Genomic DNA, 22,515 nt, shown 5'->3' with positions numbered 1-22,515 from the left:
TTTCGCCATTTCTTTTTGGAAAGGTCCTTCTAGTGTTTGTCTCTGCATGCCAAACTAGGTTTGGTCCGTTTGTTTCTATGCCTTTGGCAGGCTTCAGGACTGAAGACCGCCTCTGGCGTCTGAGCGTCTGGGGTGGGCAGGAAGTGAGGGAGGTGCCCGAAACTCCCTGTGCTTAGTCTCCTAAGAGACCCAAATGGTGTGATTGGCTGGCTGACTGTCCGGCAAGGACAGCCACCCTGCTGGGTGAGTGGCAGCTAGGCTGGAATGAAAGGGAGAAAACTGTTTAAAAGGTGAGTTTTTTGCACTGGAAAGCAGAGTCGACCACTGGAAAGAAAGAACCGAAGACGAGCTGGAAGAGGACGTCTGCTGCAACTCCTGGACCGTTGGTTTGCCCGGTGAAGCCCTGCTGCAGGTCCGAATTGCCAAGTTCATCTCGACAGAGAAGCCCCTTCAAAGACAACTTCTTCCTTTGAGTTGGTGGGCCCGATCAACTCGTAAGCCACCTGAATACCATTCTCGGAGCTGGTTAGGATTAACCAGGGGGAAGGACACCAGCTTGTGTGCTTGACGACAGCTACTCGAACCAAAGATCTTCCATTTTGCCAGCGTGTTTGACCCATCCCCGCGCAGTGCAGGAGCCCCCCGACGTCCTCCCTCTTGTCCCCATGACTCAGGCTCAGGAACAGCAAGATCTGCAGGAACTGTCAGGAACCAACGTCTTCCGCTGCATCCTTTTCTTCATATTAAGGTACTGTGCCAACCCGATTGAGAGAACTTACCTCTTACGGTGAAAGTTCGTGAAACTTTCCCAACTTGCAGGTATAATCAGCTTGTGACCCAACATATGATTCTTTTTCGTACAAACTACTTCTGTGAACTTTGGAAAAGACTTGACCGTTTACTACAAGAACTGCTCTTTCCTATCCAAGACACTAGCTCACTGACTTTGGCCTAGGCCTATTGAACTGAATCGAGCCCTCTAGTGAACTGAAACTATTTGCACTGCCTAAGAAAGTATTTGTGATCTATTCTATTAACTTGTGCCTTTGTCCTCCTATTTAAAGTGACTGAAATGCCATTTTGCTCCTTTTTCAGGGGAGCCTAATTTACTTAGAAACATATTGGTTTGTTACTGAAGTGTATTTGTGTATGATATTAAGTTGCCTCCTTCTAGTGAATGTTTTCTAAATGACTGTGTAATAAATGAATAAGTCTTTTACCAAGAAACCTTGAGAGTAAGTGTCTACTTGAACCACTGTGATTGTAAGACCTCTGTGTAACCTCTTTTACTGCTCACATTCCCTCTTGTGATAAGCCTGGCTGCTCAGCTCGCTACCACAAACTGTGTAGTACAGACTTATACCAAAGGTTGGTTTTGCTTACACCTGTAGTCCTAATTGTATGTGGTGGTCCCCAAGGGTACTGCATGCAATTCTGCCTAACAGTTAGTTCTTGTCACCATTGTATTATATAATTGTATCCCTTTACTTTGAGAAACTAGACACCTGCTCTAAACAAAGGCCTTGGACAAACCTCTGAAATTGAATGTATTTAAAAATCCACTTTTCACGGATGGAATTGAAATGGGAACTGCAGTGAGCTGTGCTACCCTATGTAGGTGGCTGCTTTCCATCGTTTCTACTCTACATGTGATGTCCTCTGTGCATGTCATGGGCGTAGATGTGTGGAATAAGGAAAGAATGGTTGTGGTGAGGAGGAGAAGCGAGAGCGGGTGAGAGTTAGTTTAGGTTCTTGTGACAATTGCTCTTTGAGTGGAAGGGAGGGAGGCGTTAGGTATGCCATATCTGATGGCGTGTGAGTATTATGAGATCAAGGAACTTAGAAAGGAGAATGTGGAATGTGGAAGAAGAAGGGAGAGCAGTTTTCGGGAGCAGGAGAGAAGCAAGGGGATGAAGAGGTTTGTTGCTGTTTCTCTGTAATTACTTGTGAAGACTAATGAAGATATGTCAGTGGCAACATAACTCACTGTGTGGAGTCTGATCTGTTAACTGGGGTCGAAGACATAACAGGAAGGTGTTACCTGCCCTCACAAAGGAACAAAGAGAGGCAATACCAATGCCCCAGTCTTGCTAGCAAGGCTAACCTGTCTGGGGAGATTACACATAATCCTTTCGCAGCTGAAGAAATTCCATCCACCATACCATAACTCAGGTATTTCTTATATCTGAAGATGTATCTACTACCAGGACAATAAGTTCATAATGATGGGCTTTTGGTACAGGGCTGCATATCTTAAAAGAAGTCACTGTGCTGCAGAGACTTGGTAAAGAAGGTGGGAGGAGTCAAAGACAAAGGAAGGGAGCAGGGACACGTTCATGGCAACAACAATAAAATGGGAGAGTGTAGGAGTGGTGCTGAAGGCTGGAAAAGAATGTGGTTATATATTAGTAGTGCAATTCCACGTTCATAGCCTCCTGATTGGCTGGCGCCACTCCACCAGGTGCTAATAAAGTTTCACTCCAGTAAGATCTCGAGGAACTAACCACACCTGTCGACCACAGCTGATTGCTGAGATAGAGAAAAATAGTAGCAAAAATTTACTACAGTGCTCATCACCAGGCTTGTGACACTAAATCGGCATAGTCCCCACTCTCCTAATCCATCCATCCATAGATGAAAGCTCTGGGTGATGTCATCAACTCATATCAGATGTCAATCAAAGGGTATCACACCAAAATAACTCGCCCATCATTGGGAAGCCCAAAATACCGAATATCGAGACATTTTACATATACTATATATATATATAGTATAAGGGTTAAGATAATAAAAAAGGTTTAGGTGAATCGGGGGAGTGTTGTGGGGGTCCTCCCACGTGTATATGCAGTAAAATGGGGTAACACATATAATACATTCGGTACTTTGGACTTTCACATAGATCCAATCAAAGCACACACTGTGGGGGTCGGAGGAAGTAAGAGCCACTGTGAAACATATTCATTACAGATTTGCCACACTTAATGAAGATGAAGAAAAGACTCTGCAGCAGCTTGAGCTCCATTTACATCTGCATGAGGCCTGCTCAGCATAGAGGACCATCCACTGCTTCCAATGATCCTTTGCAAGATTTCATATCACAACAAGAGCACACTCCAAAGTGAGCTGGAAATGGCCCCTCAAATGAGCTGTCTCCGTGAAATAATCCACACAAAATGCCTCAAATAAAACCTGCACGCTGTGTCACATGCTCATAAGCTATACGTAGGCGTGTAAAGGATGCGTCCACACATGGGATTTCCGTTGAGTAATCGCCATATAGAACATTTTTAATCAATCTGAAAACACCATATTTGTAAATTTCCCCTATAGCTTCAAAGCCTGTCAAAAAGCAAATTGCGACTATGTGCTTGTTAAGATGGATTCTCCCAGGCCTCTTTGCAGGGGTGCGATGTTACCTTCCTAAACCTACACAAACAGGTTTACCTTTTTCGACTCACCTAATTCTTACAAAGAGAGTGGTTAGATAAGACACACAGCAATGCTTTAAAGCAACGACCACACATACGTATCATGAAAGTAGTACTAGTTTGCCGATTTAGCAGATCCCATGCTATGTCTGTACTTTCTATCAAGCGGCCATCTCTGAAGCTTCTACTTTCAACCATGCTACCATGCACAGAACCACGCTGCCACCCAGTGGTTAGTATGTGTGCTTGCAGCTACCCACAGAAACCTTAACATAGGAACATTGCTGAATTGAAAGTAAAGATTCTGGGGCAGGGTAAAGACAGGTATTTCAGATTCAGGACACTTCTTGACTCATCTCTTGCACCCTGCTCACTCAGGTTAGTGTTCTTCACAGAGCCAGTGTGGATTATTTGATGATGACCCTCAGGGAATGCCCACTTGGTTATGATAGTCCGTTGGGGCTATGATCTTCTGCTCCACCAATGGAAAGCGTTCCTAGAGTTAAGTTGGTGAGAGTCTAGGGCGCATGTTCGTCATTGCGGGGGGCAGGGAGATGAGCACTTGACCAGTAGCGAGGAGTCTGGGTTCTGGCAGTAAATGCAGTACAAGCAGTTCCAGCAGTGATGAACAAAGATGCATATCCACTGGACAGAGTGTGGGCAGGCACTGGCTACATTCCTCTCGCCTAAGTATTTATTTATTTATTTATTCGTATTTTTAAAGCGCACAACAGCCTGTGGGCATCGTGGCGCTGTTACAGAGGTGAGAAAGCTTGCTGGTTACATTGGGGAGGAGGATGGTTACATGGAAATGTACATTTATAGAGCAGATTGTAGCGAGGAGGATGGTTACATGGAAATATACATTTATAGAGCAGATTGTAGAGACAGTAATTGAGATAAGGAACATCTTGAGGAATGAGGTGAAGTGGAAGGGTGTATGTGGAGGAAGGGGTTAAGTAAATAGGATAGTTTTAAGTGATTTGCGAAAGGCAAGCCGGGATGGTTCTGCTCTGAGTGTGTTGGGAAGAGCGTTCCAGAGCTTGGGTGCAATGTGGGGGAAGCCAATGCCACTGGCTTTGGCTCTTCTGATGGTGGGTATGCAGAGTTGGTTCGTGTGATGGCTTCTTTTGGGGTGGTCTGAGGAGTTCTTGACTATGGTTTCGGATAAGTATGTAGGTGCGGTGAGGTTAATGAATTTATGAGTAATAGTGAGGATTTTGAAGTTGATTCTTTCCCTAACTGGGAGCCTGTGTGCATTTTGTCTTGCTTGGGATACATCGTCGTATTTAGGAATGTGCAGGGTGACTCAGAGTGCATTATTTTGCACTATTTGGAGTTTGCATAGGTTTTGGTTGATGTGCCTGCTAAGAGGGCGTTACAGTAGTCTAGCCTCGCTCCTATGGTGGCCCTAGCGATGGAGAGGCTGTTTTGGAAAGTTAAGAAATGGTTTTATGACATAGATGAGTTTAGTGGTGAGAGCGGAAGCGGAGGAGATGGCGCTGACCTGTTTCGTCATTGAGGGTGTGGAGTCTAAATAGACTCCTAGAATCTTTACAGATGCGGAAACTGGTATGTTTGTGTTGTCAATGGGGAAGTGGGAGTATTCAGGGCCGAGTTTAGCTAGAATTTCCTTGGGGGCTAGGGTGATGATCTCTGTTTTTTCACCGTTTAGGCAGAAGCCATTGGTGGCCATCCATGCTTGAATGGTAGCATATATTTGGAGGGGGGCTTCTGTGTCTTGGGAGTAGTTGTCATGATGTCTACCCCCGGGCATCCGAACCAAGCCCATCAGCCCCGGGAGCAGGCATCCAGGTGCTTACTAAAATCCCAGCAGCCCCGGCTAGGGGCTGTCTGGGTACAGTCCTGGCGCCATTGGCACCGGGCTCATAGAGGAAATCAGTCCTGGCGCCATAGGCGCCAGGCTCATGTACATTACTTACCTCATGCAGAGCATGCTGCAATGAAATCAAGCCAACGTGAGGCCTGAATGGGACTACTTAACTTCAGGGACTATTTTTTACTCGGGTGTGGTTCTGGGGGAACTTCTTACCTGGGACTACTTTGAAGGCTATTTAAACCACGCCCGAACAGCAGCACATGCTTCATGTTATTCTGCATCCAGCAGCGTAACGCTCACCGTGCCTGCAGTCAGCATCCAGTCTTCTGCCACGCCTGCCTCGAATCCAGAGCTCCTAGAAAAAGAGGAAAGAAGAAGGAAAGGTTAGAACACGGACATTATTTTAATTCCTTACCTGATTCCGGATCCATCACGTCTTCGAACTTGGAAAGGACATTATTTCTGCACGCGTTGCATCGACAGCTGCAGTGCCGCGCCATACTCACCAGTCCTCACAGCATTTTTCGATTCGGCGCTCCCTCCATCATTTTCCTCGCCGAACTCCAGCATCTAGGGGACAAAAGAAATATAAGGTGAGCTGAGAGAGCCAACAAATACAATCTCTTTTTTACCACCATAGACTTACCTGATTTACCACCAGAGGCATTATTCTTTAACATCCCGCAACTTTTTACACCGTACCTGTAAAGAGAGAGAAAACAACAGTTAAATGCACGCATCTTTTACCGGACAGTGTTGGGTAATACAGACTCTTACCTGAACGCCATCAGCTGCCACAAGACAATCTTCTCTTGGACCCAGCTGCAACACAAAAAGGGAATGGGACAAGAGTGAACATCGGACATATTGAACTCTTTGGACTTTATACTTACGGGTTCTCGCCAGGAACCTCAGAGTCAATATTCATCCGGAACTCTTCCAACGCCTTCAAACCAGTGAAGTAACTGGTATCTACGCGCCCCTGCTTTCCACACAGGATGGAGAGCTCATCATTCAAAAACATAAGGTGAGATTACTGAAAGGGAATATCGGAGGTGATTAGTGGGGAGAACAGTGGTGTGCCATCACTAGAATCCACAGGTGGCTAAATACCTTTCTCCACTTGCAGGAGAATACTTCTACGGGTCAAGCAGACGAGATTAGGCGGGCCAGTCCAGTCTGTCATCTCTGCACTACGCTTCACGTTGGAGGAGACCGCAGCTGTCCGGGTCCGATCGACGCCCCTGTGGGAGCCAGGTGAGCATAACAGTAGTCCCGAGTGAGGGGGAGGAGGACTTGGGTGTCGTCGGCATAGTTGGTGTATGCTATGCCGAGTGCATCCAACAAGTCAAAGAGCGGTTTGGTAAACAGATTATAAAGGGTGGGTGCAGTGACGGATCCCTGAGGGACTCCGCAGTTAATGGTCTCAGGAGCAGCGTTGGCCAGATCTGAGTACACTTTCATGGCCCTACCTTTTAGGAAGGATGTAATCCAGGTGGTGGCCTTGTGCGAAAAGTGTGCTGCATTAGAAAGGTGGGAGGTGAGGATGTTGTGGTCAACCAGATCAAACGCGGCAGAGAGATCGAGGAGAGTATGTTGTGTTGCCCTCTCAAGATCCTAATTTGGTACTAATAGATTGCATTCTAAAAGGAGTTCTGCTTTTATGACACCAGAACAAAAATAATGTTGAAGTGACAAGTAGATTTTTGATTGATGTGCTCGTCCTAGGATGGGTAGAAATATCACCAAATAGACTATATTACACAGAATAGTGATCTATGAAGATGTTTTACTATTAGGCCAAGAGAGAGTTGCTGCGAGGAATAGGGGAATATTGTACATAGAGAGGCCACATGGATTGATCCCTAAAGCCTGTCAAAGCATGTCTAACTATAGATTGGGCATTTTATGTCATTTTGGGAGATGCATGAAACACATGATTGGAAAGGTTTCATTAGCATGAGTAATACCCAAATGGTTTCCTGCGATGAGGTGTGAACATTTTCTTCATCAAACTTTAAGCGTAGTTTATATGATTTTCAAAATGCTGGCAGACATCTAATTAAGCAATGTTGACTTTATGTTTTCATAATCATAATTCTAATCACTACTGTGTATGTATATTTGTGAATGCGAGTTAAAGATCCCAGAAGTGGACACATTGAAGATAAGGACCGCTCGACTAATAGTCCAGAAACAAGAGAGAAGAAATCAGCAAAACATGCTACTCAAAGAATGAGAAATGAGCAAGCACACAATGAGTTATTCAGGATTTCTATACATGTTGTAGCATGGTTGGGCACTCTTGGGGAGGTGTAGTGTTGATAGTCAGAGAAATAAGCTGCTTGGGTTCTGCTTTGTGTTGCAGATGTAATGCTTGGCAGCGCCGTGCTAAGCATAACTGGTATGTGTTCCCCCCCGCCCTGTATAAAACAAGGTACAGAGAACAAGGGGTGGGGGCTGCACGGAAATATGTATTGGACATTTTGGCATTAATTACATGTATTGTTTGTGTTGCAGATTGGAACAGGATTACAATGTTAATCTCTTGTGAACCAAAAGACACAGCATTTTTCCTCCGCATACTGAGTTGAGCATTCCATCCCAGCCCCTGATGAATGTTCTACATGCAAAGCTCCATGAACTGAAACATGACATGTCATGTCGGGCAATGATGCACAATGCAATTGTGTATTCTACGGCACTGAACACAAAACAATGTATGTGTTTTGTGTTCTAAATAGATGGTATTAATTACCAGTATGAGTTTATGTAATTATGGAATGGAAATAGTTGAATAGGAAAACCCATTTGAGTTACATGTTAACTCCATTGATTTGTAGTTATATGTGAATGGAGGAAGTTTTGAAGTCATGAATGTGGTCAGAGTGGTTGAACTATAATTGTTCATCACAAATTTTAGAGATTGTTGTAGGTGTTTTAAATTATTTAATAAAGATATGTTTATACCGTGAATAGAGAGTTAAGTAGAAGTGTTCCCCACGCACGCATCAACACTGATCCAGTTCTGTCGTTTATGTTTAAGTACGTTTTGAGTCCGGGGTCAGACTGGATCTACAATACTTAATTTTGAAGTATTGATATTCCCGGGTGTCTCTCTTTTTGGGTTGACTCAAATGAGTTGCACAATTATTCAAGATTAATTAATTTTAATTTTCATTTGATTATTGTCCAATTACGGTGAATATAAGTTCAATGGAATTAGACATGATATTTGATTTGTGTAAGTCCTATTGCTTGTTCGTTTTTAAAGACTTTTGAAAGTGTGATGCCTTTTGTGCCATTAGAATATAATCGAGTGGTTTAGCATTCCTTCCTAAATCTGTATTTGTATTTTGTATTTGTTTGTTATTTATACAGCGCCTTACGCCAAGACACTGTAAACAACCAATTAACAGTGCAATTGAAGTGAAAAGGGCAGTACAATAAAGAATAACTTACACGGAGACTTAAAATACAATTAAGGTTGCAGTAGGAAAGTTATTAGGGCAGCACAGAAGGTAGAATAGCAATGGATAGACCACAGAGAGAGAGGGAGAGCTTTCCAGTGCAGAGGAGCCAATAGAGAAAAAGAACGGAAAAGAGAAGAAGCACAAGGAGGGTGAGATACAGTTAAAAGAAAATGGGTTTCAGAGCGAAGAGTACGAGAAGGGACATGAAAGGACACAAGAGAAGTAAAATAGATAGGAGCAAGTCAATAAAGGGATTTAAATACTATACAGAGAAAGCTGAACTTAATTTGAGAGTGGAAAGGTAGTCATCAAAGAGAGGCCAAAGAAACAGATAGAGTCGCGAATAGGTAAGGAATATAGGAGACGGATAGAGGAATTAAAAACAGATTTGAGAGCAGCTAGATGAGACAAAGTAAGTCCAATTAGGAAAACAGATCAATAGAAACATCAAGAGAAGATAAAGAAGAGATTAGAAGCTTAGTGGCACTGGAAGTGAGAAGAGGTCTAGCTTTACGAATATGGAAACAACAGGAATGGGATGTGATCAAAATTTGATAGGTGGAAGAAAGATTGGTATCAAGATGGAGGACAAGGTTGTGGGCAGTAAGAGAAGAAGGGATACGAGAAGGAGAAAATAGGACAAAAGGTGGAGAAACAGGCAGAGGAATAGTATTAGCAGGAAAAAAGAGAACTTCAGTCTTAGTTGGATTGAGGACAAGAAAGTGGTCCGACATCCAGATTTTGATAGCAGAGAGACTAGCATTGTGTGTTTAGTAGATGTAAAAGAAGAACACAATAGAAATAGTTGGGTGTCATCAGCATAAAAGTGATGAGACAACCCAAAAGAAGAGATACTATTAGCCAAGGGAGAGGTATAAAGAGAAAAGAAATGGACCAAGAACAGACCCTTGTGGGACACCGTGCGAAAGAGGGAGTTGATCAGAGCAAACACCAGCCCAGGATACTGAGTAAGTGCAGTTAGATAGATACGATTGAAACCATTTGATAACAGGGCCAGAAAAAACAAAGGAGGAAAGAGATTGAAGAAGTAGTGTGTGATCCACTGTATCAAAAGCAGCAGATAAATACAAGAGTATGAGAATAGAGGAGCGTTTAGCATAGCGGGCAGAAAAGAGAGAGTCACAGGCGGAAAGAAGAGCAGTTTCTGTGGAATGCAGGAGCCAAAAACCAGACTGGAAGCGAGGTAAAATAGAATTAAGAGTGACCAAGGAAGAAACCTGAGAGTAGAACAGACGTTTCAACAGTTTAGAAAGCTAAGGAAGAAGAGAAATAGGATTATATAATTAATGTAGCAGTGTTTCTTTCAGGTTGTCGGACATGGAAGGTTAATGCTTCAATTCATAACATTCTGCCTTAACAACCCTTTAAACTTAAGATACATTTCACCTCTTTTTTGCTTACATATGATCGATATGAAATACAGCTTGGAAATTGGTTGGCTATATTTGATCAGTTGCACTCTCACTTTTGGTTTTCTCACATTCTTCTAGCGCCCAATCAGTTATACCTGCCCTATAGTGGAGTGACATATATTTATTATTTGCAAAACAGTGACCTGGACCTCCCTGCATACCTTCACCAGGCACTAATGTTTGGATTACCTGAAGTTTTGTTCTCCATCACTTCCTCACTTAGATTCTGGCTTCCTCTCAATCAGACCTGCCTTCATATTGGTTACTGCTCTGGGCGTCTTTCAGAAGATGGGAAATCTTTTGGAGGACGGCATCCGTAGAAGAACACATTATTTACCTTCAGTAATGTTCTTTATGATGGCTATGGCCATCAGTGCCACAACCAGTTCCGACAGGAAGCTAGTCCCTAACCCCTCATGATGTTTGTTAGTCATTCGTCTGTCTCTGAGGATCTCCTGAAATTTACGAGCAAAGTTCTCAAATTCAGCCCAGACCCAGAAGCACTGTGAATCTGCCTCACTGAGGTTCTTCAAATAGGCAGTGGATTGGACGTCTAGTTGAAGTGCTCCCTCCGCCAGTCATCTGAATTTAAGTCTGAGGGACCTCAAAACACATCCAAGAGGAATGGTTCCGGGATAGCACACTTCAGCACTCCACTCATGGTAAAAGAGCCATTGTACTTTCAAAATTAAATTCAAATGCCACTTTATTTACATAGCTAATTTGTAAAGGTTATTGTAGTAGTTACGTCAAACTATTATATTACAGACCATAGTCAATTTGATTATTCAAATATTATGTTGCTTGATTGTTTACATATGAATAGCCTTGGGGATTTCCTAAGACATAGCAGAGGAACTTTGGATGACAGGGGAAAGGTGCTGGCCTTGGAAGCAAGACCACGCAGAGCAACAGAGGTTTGAATTCTGGTTCTGCGCTTAGAAACCAAACTCAGGTACGGTATTAGACGTGTTATAAAAAAAAAAAACAATTAAATAAATACATTAAAAAACCATGCAGTTTCACCATGAAATTGGTCCACTTTCAAATCAGCAGTATTTGCTGGAACAACCAGTCAAAGTACAATTTAGTAAATAGTACTTATGCTGCATTATTGTTTATTTACTATGTTCATTAGACATTAACATGAGAAGTAATAACACTTACCTTTGCAGTATTAAAGGAACAGCAAAGGGGGCTTAAACGAAAGCAAGTGCATTTGCCCCCAATATAATTCCAAGGATTAGGACAAAGCCACTTCTAACTGCCATGCCAGAGCTGGGTATGTTGTCAAATCCACTGGTTTTTTTTGTTGTTGTTGTCGTTGTCGTTGTTGTTGTTGTTGGTGGTGGTGGTAGTGTAGTTGTTGTTACACTTTTGCCACTAAACGTTCTGGTTTGTGACAACACATTATTTAATGAAAACTCAATCTTGAAATTTGTTCCTGAAACATGAAGTAAAAAGAAGATTAGAGTTGAATGAAATTAATCCGACGTCACCCTGAGTCGTACACATTCTAACACTGGTCTGCCACCACCCATTCCCAGTGCAGTTATTTCTCGATAATAGCAGCATGATTGGGAATTTTTTTTAATACAAAAGTCTGCATGTGGGCTTTAATGTTCTGGGCTGAAATGTCCTGTGTGGAAAAAAACGGGCACCAGAAGGCACACCAGGCTTGATTATGTAATGCAATTTAAGATCATTAACAGGATCTGTACATGTTATTGTGTCCTTCTTCATGTACCGACACACAAATCAATTCAATGCAACTGCACATACTACTTTGTATGCAGTAGGCTGGATTAAAATCAGAACTTTCAACAAATCAGCGATCACTCTATCCATCAGTTGTCTCTGATGGGATTATTATGCTATCTTCTAAACTCATCCATGTAGTTTGTGTTTTGAAATCTTGTGTTACCGCAATCCAGGATCCCTCCATGACATATAGAAACAGTCATGCTCTTCTCACCTTCAGATGTCTAGAGTCTCTAAGGATTTTATAATAGATTCTGTACATGAAAAAAACCTAAATTATTTGCCTATATGTGATGTCCATCTCTAGTTTGTCAAGATTGACTGTCTTGCTCAATGTTGACTGCTAAAATGACTACCAGGAGGAGGAGCTATGTGGCACTTTTCCGAGCCTTACTCCTCAATGTTTGTAGCTATGATCTTGCACTGGCACGCCGTTCTGAAGTATCACTTTTCGGATTGGATACTTGATAACAGTTGCTTTCCACAAGCCAATCTCGGTGGCAGTCTAGGCTCATGTTGTCAAGTTGCCAGGCTCACCCTGAGCTGCTGTTAAGTTACAGATGGAATTAGCTATGGGGTTCAGCAATTGTTTCCACAAAAAACTCCAGAATGTGACACTAGGCTTTACCATGTGTGAGTGGCAATGTTATCCATGATGAGTGGACCTCTCCTAGTTTCTTTCTTTCCCAAAATGCCTGCCATATCCCCATGTGCATTCTCAAAATAACCCAATGTCTTTGAAGTCCATGTCAGGAGGATTTCTTCAACGACGTGCGGTTGCCTACTGTTGGGGGGCAGGCTGGGGCTATGTTGCAGGCAACGCTCACTGCAGTGGCCCTGCACTAGGACCATTCCCTGATTGCCATTCAAGAAGGAGGCCCAGGGTTATGCAGTAATACAATTGTGGAAAAAATATCGCCTTTACAAAAAATCGGGGCAAAAATGCTGTGGTTTGACCCAGCAAAGGTGTACACCATTACACCATTTACAGGGAGCGGGGGTTGCGGGGGTGTCCCCCACTCCCCTTAAATGGTATAATGGGTCTGGGGTCTGCGGGGGTGTCCTCCGCATCCTTTACATGCATTGGACACCAAAACCACAGCCTTTTTGCCGTGATTTCTTGTGTAAACAGCCATGTTTGCTGCAATTTTAACACATGGAACCGGCCCAGGGAAATGTTATCACGCCAGTCCTCATTCTCTTACAGAAACCGAACATTATCCAAGTGTAGCTTTGAAGCATACCAGGCCTTTAACTATCACATGTATGACTGTCCTCACAGTGACACAAATAGCCATGCAACATACAGATGACATATTACTCGCTAGACCCCATTCTGCTACGGAGTGGCACGGCAGGACTCTACCAGCAGTGGCACACAGTAAAGGTTATTGCTGTTGTCAAACACAGTTTAATTTCTGTGATATTCACTCTTAGCGCTACTCTCCTCTGGAGCGGGACTTCTATGCTCTACCTTCTTGTATTTTCTACACAAGAACAATTTTTGCATGTATGATTACTTCTAGTTAACTGCTCCTCGTTCTGTCCAAATAACCTGGTTCTGATCTGCCTTCCACTTGACTTTCTTTCTAGTTCCAGACCCCTGGCACACAGCTGAAGTACAGGACACTGGTGTGATAAAATGATCCGTGGAGCTGTTGTATGATTAACATAGAGAAAGTGCACTAGCTGGCATCTGATTCCATCCAGAATAAAGGAAATGCACTAAAAATGAGAGCAATCGTTCAGAGTATAATAGTGCCCTCCTGTGTTAATCCTACATGTCCAAAATGTATCATGAGAGTAATAAAACTAAACTAGCAACCAATGAGACAAAAGTCTACACTTCAGCTACACCCCCCAAAACAAAGCCATTTAGGAGAGATGATGACCCTGATTCACAATGATTTGCATTGGAGAATCTCAAGAGATGCCGGTGAGCATCTAACATTTGCCCCTTCTCCCTTACACCAGTTTCACAAAGCCTAAAAGGGAAGCAAATCTGGATACGCCTGGTGCAATTTAGCGGTGCTCACATGCAAATGCTAAGAGATGCTCCAAGAATTCACAGATTCTCTCTATTTTTAGGCTTTGTGAATGTGAGGTAGGGAAGGTAATGAACCACTCAGATTCTCATGCCGTCTACAGATTTGCTCCAGTTTTAAGCTTTGTGACTGCGGGGTGGGGTGGAAGTGCGCCTCTGAGATTCTCATGCCATCTACAGATTTGCTCCAGTTTTAAGCTTTCTGATTGCGGGGTGGGGAGGAAGTGCACCTCTGAGATTCTCATGCCGTCTACAGATTTGCTCCAGTTTTAAGCTTTGTGACTGCGGGGTGGGGAGGAAGTGCACCTTTGAGATTTTCATGACATCTACAGATTTTCTCCAGTTTTAAGCTTTGTGAATGTGGGGTAGGGTCAGGAAGTGCACCTTTGAGATTATCATGCCATCTACAGATTTTCTCTGGTTTTAAGCTTTGTAAACTGTTGGTTAGGAGAGGAAGTGCACCTCTGAGATTCTCATTCCATTTACATAATTTCCTCCAGTTTTAAGCTTTGTGATTGCGGGGTAGGGGAGGGACGGCACCTCTGAGATTCTGATGCCATCTACGTATTTGCTCCAGTTTTAAGGTTTGTGATTGCAGGGTAGGGGAGGAAGGGTACCTCTGAGATTCTCATTCCATTTCCATATTTGCTCCAGTTTTAAGCTTTGTGACTGCGGGGTGGGGAGGAAGTGCACCTCTGCGATTCTCATTCCATTTACAGATTTGCTCCAGTTTTATGCTTTGTGACTCCGGGGTAGGGGAGGAAGTGCACCACTGAGATTCTCTTGCCATCTACAGATTTTCTCCAGTTTTAAGCTTTGTGACTGCAGGGTTAGGGGAGGAAGGGTACCTCTGAGATTCTCATTCCATTTCCATATTTGCTCCAGTTTTAAGCTTTGTGACTGCGTGGTGGGGAGGAAGTGCACCTCTGAGATTCTCATTCCATTTACAGATTTGCTCCAGTTTTAAGCTTTGTGACTGCGGGGTGGGGAGGAAGTGCACCTCTGAGATTCTCATTCCATTTACATATTTGCTCCAGTTTTAAGCTTTGTGACTGCGGGGTGGGGAGGAAGTGCACCTCTGAGATTCTCATTCCATTTACAGATTTGCTCCAGTTTTATGCTTTGTGACTGCGGGGTGGGGAGGAAGTGCACCTCTGAGATTCTCATTCCATTTACAGATTTGCTCCAGTTTTAAGCTTTGTGACTGCGGGGTGGGGAGGAAGTGCACCTCTGAGATTCTCATTCCATTTACAGATTTGCTCCAGTTTTATGCTTTGTGACTGCGGGGTGGGGAGGAAGTGCACCTCTGAGATTCTCATTCCGTTTACAGATTTGCTCCAGTTTTATGCTTTGTGACTGCGGGGTGGGGAGGAAGTGCACCTCTGAGATTCTCATTCCGTTTACAGATTTGCTCCAGTTTTATGCTTTGTGACTGCGGGGTAGGGGAGGAAGTGCACCTCTGAGATTCTCATGCCATCTACAGATTTGCTCCAGTTTTAAGCTTTGTGACTGCGGGGTAGGGGAGGAAGTGCACCGCTGAGATTCTCATGCCATCTACAGATTTTCTCCTGTGTTAAGCTTTGTGACTGCAGGGTTAGGGTGGAAGTGCACCTCTGAGATTCTCATGCCATCTACTGATTTGCTCCAGTTTTAAGATTTGTGATTGCGGGGTAGTGGGGCAAGTGCACCTCTGAGATTCTCATGCCATCTACAGATTTGCTCCAGTTTTAAGCTTTGTGACTGCGGGGTAGGGGGGCAAGTGCACCTCTGACATTCTCATGCCATCTACAGATTTGCTCCAGTTTTAAGCTTTGTGACTGCGGGGTAGGGGAGGAAGTGCACCTCTGAGATTCTCATGTCATCTACAGATTTGCTCCAGTTTTAAGCTTTGTGACTGTGGGGTAGGGGAGGAAGTGCACCTCTGAGATTCTCATGTCATCTACAGATTTGCTCCAGTTTTAAGCTTTGTGATTGCAGGGTAGGGTGGGCACCTCTGAGATACGCACAGGCATTTCTGATGTGCTCCACTACAGATCTTTGTGAATTAGGGCATACATGTAAAAGTGCAAATAATGTAATGAAATGTTCTTGTGACCATTTACCTACAGTTCTATTTGAATTCTAGGTATTTTACCACCACTTGCAATTAGCAATATTTGATGGCGATATTTCTACCACCCTTTCTATAATGGAGTACCTACGAATCCAGTGTCGTCTTACACCGACTTTATTCCTGTCTGGGTGGTGCTGCAGCTTCTTCTTCCACTACTGGTCCCAGCCTCAGCAGTGGAGGAAGCAGGTTGCATTGCCATTGGAATCCTTCTGCATCCATTTCTTATTGGAGATGAATGCAAAGGAAAGTGTGGCACAGTACACCCATAGCCTTGGGATGATAGCTCAGGGGCAACGAGCTCACCTTGGAAGCAAGACAACACGGAGCACCACAGGTTCAATCCCCGGTCCGCGCTTAGAAACATCTGGGTATTAAGCGCGTTATAAATAACCTATCATACATTATGTGCAATCATTCCCCACTAGAATTGTGCTTTGTCAGGAAAAGGCCAGATGGCCCATGTCGCACTATTCAGGAACTATTGATTGTAGCGAAAACAGCTACATATTATGTCTGGTGCAGGCAAATACAACACAGCAATGTGAGATGTTAAGTAGCAGTCTTACCAGAGGGCACAAGGACAAGATCAGTGTAATTTGCCCAGCAGCTGCTAAATGGAATTGTGGTATTTCCTGTAAGTCCATCAGGAACGGATGCATTTACTGAGTTCCTGAGTTTGGCTGTCAAGGTCAGTGCAGAAACGCCGACATTCACACATTTGCCCTAAAACACAAAAATGAGCAATGGACGTTATTATGACAAACATGAGTAGTGTTTCTTCATTGTCCTCAGTGCAGCCACATGCAAGGCTAGCCATGTGGACCTGGACTGACGTCACCCTGCGTGCAAGCCATTTCATGCTTCCCCCCCTGAGCATCTCAAACAAACCATGCATGTGCTTTGGAGACACTTGTAATATTGTACAGTAAACTGTACACTTCAACTCAGAAGGGCTTTAAGATGGCCTCTTGTGGAAGTGAGTGGCAGACCGCAGAACCCGCCTGAATGAAACATCCCAATGGATGGGGTGGCGAACCATAGGAAAAGCGCGTAGAGGCTGCCTTGAAGACCCCATGACTTATCACGGATTTACCAAGGTGCTCCACCAGGCTCCGGCACCCGGAGATGTAATCCCTTGCACGGACCTACAAACCATACTACTGAACTTCAATGACAGGCATAACCTTAGTCAAGGTCAATAGACCTTGCAGAGTGTAGTGAAGTGCTCAAGGTCAGCCAGGGGACTGTGTTCCTATGGGTGCCAAGGGAAGGGATCAGGGGAGGAGGAGAGCATACTGGTATCTGACTGGTGTGCTCATGGCGGCGTTGTGCTTGGAAAGACACGGTGGGCGTTTATGAGAGGTGAAGAGTTGTTGGCAAGCCCTACAGCTGCCTACTTTATCTAGATGTGTGTGCAATGACACATTGTGGGTTTGGATACTGATGATTAAGAGGCAGTAGTGCTTATAGAACATTAAACAAATCTAAATGCAGGTAGTAAATGGGATATAATGATTGCCAGGTTCCGGGCTGGCAAGAGCGGGGTAGGCAGCCAATTCTCACACTACTGAGTGACCATGATAATTCTATTTGACCACTGGCATGATCTGACACTGCGCATTTAGGGCCAGAATTACCAGAAATGTTTTCAGTGGGACTTTCCCATGTTGAAACATTTCTGTAAATTAGGCGCGATGTCTTTGATCAAACAGTTAAAATTGAATAAATTCAATCAATATAAAGACATTATTTTCACTAATATTGATGAAAACATACTAACAGTGTTGCAATACTAAGCAGCCATTTATACATCAATTTCCTACAGCCCTATACACAAAATACAATATTATGTAGCACCAAATGGAAAAGATCTATAAAGATAAATCACAATTCAACGACACATCAATTCATCTGTGTTGAAAACAATAACATTATAAACAATTTTCTTGTGTAAACCCTTGAAGCTTATAATCACTTGTGTGATGATGTCACTTAATCCGTTTTACACAATTTAAGATAAGACTTTGTTACTTCTAAGCGCAAACATTTGCCCAAAAAGCTAGAAAGGTAGTTTGTTCCATACATATAGAGGCAAGCAGGACTCACCCGAGACATACACACACACACACACATACACAAACATAGACATGGTACACTATTGCATGTAACTATTTTAGAGTGTGTCTTACGCTGCTATCCAAAGCTTGTATTGCAGGCTGCTGGGTAAGTCGCTGCCCCGGTAATCCTGCAACCGGCTGAGTAACGACGACAAGTGAGCTTACAGTGGCCAGAAACTGTGGTGCTGGTTGAGTTCCGTCTACAGGAGCGCTTGCCATCTGGGAACACAGAAGGACACGCAGGCCATGCATGCATTTACAACACTGCAGGATTTTCTTCTTGGGTGCCTTTTGCAGGCAACACAACATCACATTTCAGATAGAACACACATAGCTTCATAAGATTTAGCAATTCTGCAGATCAATATGGAACAGATACACTGCAAGAGTCAAACGAGACGGTATTCTCCGAACTGTGGGTACCATTAAAGCACATGTTTTAAATATGTGTATCTCATACCTAGGGTTTGGGCTGACAGGTCTGTTTCTACTTGCAGCTGGGTGTAGCATGGTTGCTGCCATACGGATTAAAAGGGTTTGGCCTAAAACATTTGACCTAATCACATTTGATCGAATTTATTTGACCTTTTTCAGTCTAAAATGGGGGGAGACCCCCACAACCCTCCCCACTTCCGTTCCACCTAATTTATACCCTTAGCCACCCCCATATGTATATTTCATTAAATTTGACAGAAAAAAAGGTTAAAAAAAATTCAATCAAATGTTTTGGTCAAATGTTTTATGGTCAATTATGCTAATACTATTAAAAAGAGTATTACAGTCCAAACCCATGAAGTACTATTTTAGTGTACATATTCCATAACACATTTAAAATAATATCTTTATTTTCTATGCAGCCATTTTTAAGAATCCAACGTGGGCCATGCTGATCCTGACAGGGGAGTCATTGTGTTCACACTGTCTGCTCCATGTCTCCTTTTGCCCTGGAATGTCTTTTTTCTTTTTGAATAAAGAGAACATATTCCATTGTGCACCTGCATGCACCTTCCTAGGGCAGCTGTGTGCTTTTTGAATGTTAGGAACTTCCTTTTCAGGGGATTTTAATACTTGTGTATTAAGCCAATGCGTCTGCATCCTCATAGTGTAAGGACACACATTCTTGTAAAATAAGTATAATGAAAGAGCGCATCTTAAATTCTCCGCCAATTCACACCCCAAGGAAACCGTTTTGAAAAGTTGGGAAATTCTTTTTGCGGGGGATATAAAGCTGGTACAGTAGGCCAATGCTACTGCTCCCTCGTGAGGACTGAAAACACATATTCATAAAGAAAGCAATTTGTTTTGTGGCAAGACACGCCCAAGGTCAGCATTGTTCTTTTTAGAAGATCAGGACATTCTTTTTTAGGGTAATATGAGGCTGGTGGAGAAGAATAATGATACTGTGTGCCTGATATGATATGATAGGTTATGTATGACACGCTTAATGCCCAGAGGTTCTAAGCTCGGACATGGGTATCGAACCTGTATTGCTCCGTGTCGACTTGCTTCCTAGGCGAGCACGTTGCCCCTGAGCTATCCTCCCGAGAGTGCCTCATTTTTACAAATGATTATTCGCATCTCCTGTGCACAGCAGAAGACATCGGAATGAGTGATGTGGATGTATTGCGCCATGCAGTGTCATCACCAATTGGATAACACTTCCATTGCTTCGCTCCAAACAAGACAGGGTACATTCGCATACATTGACCAGGTATGAGGCATTGCCCATGTTTGATGAAGGAAAAAGCTATACATGGGTCCACTGTGCACGATGCACAGAGGGAAGTAGCAGCGTCAACCACTCACATGCACGTGAATTAGTTCTCTGCAATCACGTGGGTTCTTCTCAAAGCACATGTCAGTGGCTAATTAATATAGAGGAAAAGTACTATGAGAATGTTTCCATCCATTCTGGAGTTATTTAATTGGCCATTTTCACATTTGCATAGCTCGTAAGGCATGCTCCAAGGCCAACATTGTCTCTCTGCATCTAGACCACTAGGAAGGAGAGCCTCCCCGCTAAAGGCAAGCAGGAAAGCAGAGGGAGAGTGAAGGAAAGGCAAGCTGTCAAGCAAAGAAATAGCTGTCACTGATTTTCTGAAGCTCAGTAAGAGTTACTTAGATCTAAAGCTAAGAGGAAAATTGCTCGACAGCTTCGGCGGCATGAGAGCATAGGAATGAAGGAGGAGTAGATGGGTTTGCCTTTTTACAAGATCGCAATGAGCCTTAAGCAGTCCCACCAGGTGCATCTGCTTGTATACCCGATTGAGCTGGTAGTTGGGGAGGCCAGCATAGAAGCTATTGAAGTAGTCCACCTGAGAACGAGCTAGGAATCCTGCCATGTGAAGGTTGAAGGTTGCCAGGACAGTCACTTAATCTGCACCAAAACAAAGTGGCTACATCTTGGTGCCCCATGAAGTGTGGACTCTTGAATCCTAAAAGTGTAAGAAGACTTGAAACTTAGAATTGGCTCCCATGCATAGGTGCACTTCTTAGAGCGTATTCAAGGTGTGGGGAAGGTGTATGGAGAGGCGGCTTCGTTGTTGGTTTCTTAACGTCTTCTCACTGCTTCTTGCCTTAATAGACCTATACGTGCTAAGGTATCAGTCAGCATTAAGCCGACCACTGGAACCCACAATGTCCAAACAGCACAGATCAGATCACAGTTGACCTACACCAATTCACGTTTCCCACAAGGTGGTCAGGGGGACTCTCTTTGCTCTCAGGACAAGAGTGTACGTTTCTGGCCTAGTGACTTCAATGAAACAAGACTGTCCACACATGACCCATGATTAAGGGTAAGAGAATCATCGCAACTTTATGAAGTCAGAGTCCAGAGCCCATGGTGAAGGTACTTGCATATCCCTTAGAGATGGACCAGGATAGGTCAAGTGTATAAACTGAGCCCTAACGGTAATGACAGCCTTTCATTAAAATAGCCAAGCCCTTCCAGGCTGGAGTCCAGCATGACGTGTCCATGAATTCTCCAGCCATAGCAAGGATTGTTGTCCCACTCGTCCCAGTTCAGGAGTATATAGGCAGGCGCATGCCTACCCCAATGCAACATTAGTATTGATGGGGTCATCTCCCAATGGACGACCTTGCACAGATCTCCTTGCCATGGAGACATATTCTTTGGAGACTGAAGGCTCATGTACTGCTCCCCCCTGTGATGGGGTCTAATCTCTGGAATCTCTGACTTTAGAGATCCTGTGGCAAAGGTGTTAGCCTCGAAGGAAGGACACCTGAATTCTATCCGAAAAAGTAAATAGTTACTGAGCCATTCAATCCAATAGCTGAGACGCCATTTTGTAAAACAGCAAACGGAGGTCTGTGTGTGCTCGCCTCCCACCAGAAGCACATACTTTACACTATATCTATATCATGCTGAATATAGCAAGTACATTGGCTTTGGGACAGTTTCAATTCAACCTTCGAATACAATTTCAACGTTATTACCATGTATGTAATTTTGACTGTATTTACTATATTGCAACCTTGTGACAGCCTTTTTAATTACCACAGAAAAAGATTCAGGCCTTCACGTTGCTTATATGGGATGACTTCCTGTACATATATTCATGGTTATAACCCCATACTTGCAGCAAAAGACAGATACTCGTTTTTTTCCTTTTAAAAGAGTAACATTTAGGGCCAGTGGACATGCGTGACTTCTCACACATCCACCCGCATTCATATGTTTTTTCATAACTGTTATTTAAAGTATGTGAGCAATTATGTGACCCAAAGCAATGATTAGTTCTTTTGCACTCTATGATCGCTTACCTCTTGCCATTGAGGGTCACTTGGAGGTGGAACCACCTGGGAAAGAGCCATTGAGGAGACAGTAACGTTGAGGGAACTACTGAGGGTGCCAGACACTGCAGCTCCAGCGAGGGATGTTGAAATGTTCTGAAAATCAGAGAATTGCAGTTGCCCTACAAAGATACAATAGAAATAAGACTGTAAAAACGACATAACTTCAATTTTTAGAAAAATGACACAAAATATAAGTGTTAAAATGCCAAAATGTAACAATTTTTACATCTGATTGCAGTCCCCAGGCTACCAGGAAGAAGCGTGATGCACCAAGCGTGTTACGCGTAGACCGACATAAAATAGCGGGCCGTGCCTCTCCCTGGCAAAGTCTGGCTGCGGCAGTGTAAGGGTGGGCGAGGGGCAGGTAAGTATGGAGTGCTGGGAAATGCAGTGGGAGGATGGTAGGAGGTTTGAGTGTTGTGCCGCGCGTGGGAACAGAGACCGCATGGAGAACTCCTGGAAATGGTAATGGCAAGAGGTGCGAAGT

The 22,515-nt window shown here is 43.6% G+C and overlaps 1 protein-coding gene across 1 annotated transcript in view; it reads right to left on the bottom strand.

Moving 5' to 3' along the window:
* PKHD1L1 (PKHD1 like 1) overlaps window positions 1-22,515 on the bottom strand; it is a 361,418-nt gene that overhangs the window by 6,733 nt on the left and 332,170 nt on the right. Inside the window, exons 75-78 of the mRNA XM_069622133.1 lie at window positions 21,996-22,147; window positions 18,282-18,428; window positions 16,659-16,815; window positions 11,342-11,618 (exon numbers count right to left, since the gene is read on the bottom strand). Of these exons, the coding sequence (XP_069478234.1) occupies window positions 11,374-11,618; window positions 16,659-16,815; window positions 18,282-18,428; window positions 21,996-22,147 (701 nt within the window). The 3' untranslated portion in view covers window positions 11,342-11,373. The remainder of the gene's footprint in view (window positions 1-11,341; window positions 11,619-16,658; window positions 16,816-18,281; window positions 18,429-21,995; window positions 22,148-22,515) is intronic.

This window comes from Ambystoma mexicanum, chromosome 5q, assembly GCF_040938575.1.
Source record: "Ambystoma mexicanum isolate Mex_15411 chromosome 5q, UKY_AmexF1_1, whole genome shotgun sequence".
Taxonomy (NCBI): Eukaryota; Metazoa; Chordata; class Amphibia; order Caudata; family Ambystomatidae; genus Ambystoma; species Ambystoma mexicanum.
This window is presented reverse-complemented; position numbering and strand designations above follow the sequence as displayed.